Source organism: Actinia tenebrosa, unplaced genomic scaffold (assembly GCF_029948245.1).
Source record: "Actinia tenebrosa isolate PJP-AT-01 unplaced genomic scaffold, QUT_ActTen_1.0 PGA_scaffold1__47_contigs__length_23844297, whole genome shotgun sequence".
Lineage (NCBI taxonomy): Eukaryota > Metazoa > Cnidaria > Anthozoa > Actiniaria > Actiniidae > Actinia > Actinia tenebrosa.
The window spans coordinates 4,120,856-4,123,763 of NW_028292578.1; the positions used below are offsets into that span (position 1 = coordinate 4,120,856).

Below are 2,908 nucleotides of genomic sequence, written 5' to 3' on the forward strand. Positions count from 1 at the left end.
TATTGCATAAAGAACAATTTTAACATCTCTGAGATGAGATTATTAATATCTACTTTCCTAACGTTTCTCTTAAATGAGTTGATTGATTTGGAAATCCTTTATATTCCTTGGCAACTTGGCCCACACAACCGAAATTCGTTTAGGAATGTTATTCGACTTGTCTTTATTAAAGTTTGTTTGATAAGACTGATAGGTTTCGTAGTGTTTTTTCCCCGCTGAATTTCCTACAGAAATCCGAAGAATTGTCTTGAATGCTATTAAAAGAATTATTTTTAGTTCATCAATTTAAACATTTCTTTTCATGCTTCTCAGTTATGTTAATTTATATTATTTTTCTCTAGCTTAGGAGATTTTTTAAAAATCTGATGCAACATACATGCATTGATCTTTTCTTTAGTGCTAGCCTGCCCTGGTGTTAGACAACATCCCACATCGATAAAAGGCATTTACAGTTTCTTTCAGTCCTCCCTTCATTAATAAGAAGTTCTTACTAGTTTATACGAAGTCCTAAAGTCTCGTTTAACGTTCGTAAGCAAATGACGTAAGACGGTTGACAAGCGTTTAATTATCGATCTGCTAACATTTTTGGTGAGTGCATATTCAGACCCCTCACAATAACTAGTTTTACGCTTCGTAACCACGAGTTAAAAAATATATTAAGCTTTAGCTGTTGTATCACAAAACCCTTAGAAAACCCTCGAAGTACAGGAGAGAACCAACAAACAACTCTATTTACATACGACATCGACGATAGGCTGGACTAACACGACCGCATTGGTGAGAGGCAGCGCACTCCACCCGTGCTTCCCAACGACGTAATGATGTCATATATGCTTAATATTTTGTTTTGCTAGCCAAAAGAGTTAGTAGTATTTTAGATTTTGTGCTTAATAGTTATGGTCCATAAGAAATCCGGTTTTATTACTTTTTGTCATTTTTGTCTTCTTTTTGTTCGTTGTTGTTCAAGATGATGTATTTTCCATTACGTGCATATTATACCTTGTACCTCATTCAGTCACATTTCAATTCTCACATGACCTTTTGCAGGGGAATCTGAAGTTTATATTTATAACTTTACTCGCGGCTCCATAACAAATGGGGTGAAGGGCACTAGGTAGGCTATGGAGCAAGGTCATGTACCAATCGAATATTGTTAAATAGGGCCAATTTATAGCACTTGGTACCCTCGCTATTTGCAACAAAATATACATGATTGTCCACGGAAGATAACAGATAAAGAAAACAAGAATGAGGATGTAAAGAATGTTCAGGACATCTTTTTCAAACTTTAACATCTTGCTTTTTTGGTTATCTCTGTTATTGGGCATTCTAGGCCTTTGTTTGAGGTCTTTGAGTTGCGAGGCTTGGTTGTATGGAGAGGTTTGAGGCGGCTTTGTCGCAAGGAACTGTACAGGTCTATTCAATTCAATGGATTCTTCTCGACTACTAGTTTCCTCGGAACGAATGTGCTGTTTTATCCTGTATATCACTATGCTATAAGACGCCAACATCAACGCAAATGGCGCGAAAAAAAATGCAATATAATACACAACATCGTAAACGGGCATATCCTCAACAGTGCCACAGATTTTAAGGATAACCGGAAAACACGGATCCGAATGTAAAAGGAGTCTTTGGTTCAGCCCGATGGGCGTGACCAAGCAAGCTCCCCAAATCCAGGAAAAGGCCATAATTTTGAAAGCAAATCGTTTAGAAGGGCGATTCCTCTTTGGCTGAAGCATCATTATGGCTCGGAACACTGCGATGGCTGCTAGAGTAAACGTGACAACCATTGTAGCACATAATGACAAAGGCTTGACGAGCTGGCATAATAAATCACCAAACACCCATTTAAAAGGTGTTCTTTCGACGACCATGTCAAATGGCCGCAGAACGCCAATACTGATTTCTGCTATAGATAGATTTATCACCAGATAGTAAACAAATGGCTTGTTCCTTCGAGAAATGGCTCCTCTTAATACCAAGGCATTGCCCACTATTGAAAAGAATATTATAAAGGCCATAAACACTGTTCGAAAATTCTCGGATGCTTTTGGCTCTTCAACTTTCGAGGGGCTTTTGCCATAGGAAGAACATTCAGTGCCATTTGTCGAGTTCCCGGTGCTATTCAAAACAATATCCCTAATGTCCACCATTATCGATACTTCTTATTTCAGTTTCTTGCTACACTCCATGCAAATGACTGTTGGAATATTCTGTTTTAACGTTCTAGAAATGTTCTTGATCCCACTTTGCTATTCCTTGCTATTCCTGCTTTGGGAGGCTCGATATCCAATTCAGTTATTTGGCTTCTATGAAAAGTAAAGACTTTACCAGGATATCTATTGGAAAAAGTAATATAAGAATATTTTTTAGATAAGATATGAAAACAACGATATGTCATATGTCATATTCCGCTTGCATACGAATGTATATTCCCCCTGCATATTTAATAAGTTTCTTAGCCCCAAATCTTCCCTGGAAGATTTCAAAGCCGCCCCCGGCTTTGAGACACTTGGGAATTGGGCGGGTGGGTTATGCGATATATTCAACCGAGAAGAACTAGGAAAACCGAGATGATGTAAAAATAATATTAATCATTAATTATTTTTACATCATCTCGGTTTTCATTGTTCTTCTCGGTTGAATATATTGCCTAACCCCCCGCCCAATTCCCAAGTGTCTCAAATCTGGGGTCGACTAGCTTTGGAATCTTAGTAATCAGTTCATGTTCTAGACGAATACAATGCATATATTGTATATAAGTAGTGTACTGTTTTATATAGTATGCATTGTCTTGTCTTCTGATGTTCTATTTTCCTTAAGAACATGAAATTAAAGTACTACCCAAATCTTCCAAGGACGATTTTGGGTCTAACGACCTAATTAAATGTGCATGGTAAACATA

General features: G+C 37.5%; 1 protein-coding gene across 1 annotated transcript; it reads right to left on the reverse strand.

Annotated features, from left to right (window-relative positions):
• Positions 1-581: 581 nt before the first annotated feature.
• On the reverse strand, positions 582-2,156 carry LOC116293042 (neuropeptide receptor npr-1-like). The gene has a single exon (XM_031700436.2). It carries the CDS (start codon positions 2,154-2,156, stop codon positions 1,023-1,025), a length of 1,134 nt encoding a protein of 377 aa, XP_031556296.2. The 3' UTR covers positions 582-1,022.
• Between the last annotated feature and the right edge of the window lie 752 nt (positions 2,157-2,908).

Coding starts and splice junctions, on each gene's coding strand:
- LOC116293042 (XM_031700436.2), bottom strand. CDS start 2,156: ATGGTGGACATTAGGGATATTGTTTTGAATAGCACCGGGAACTCGACA.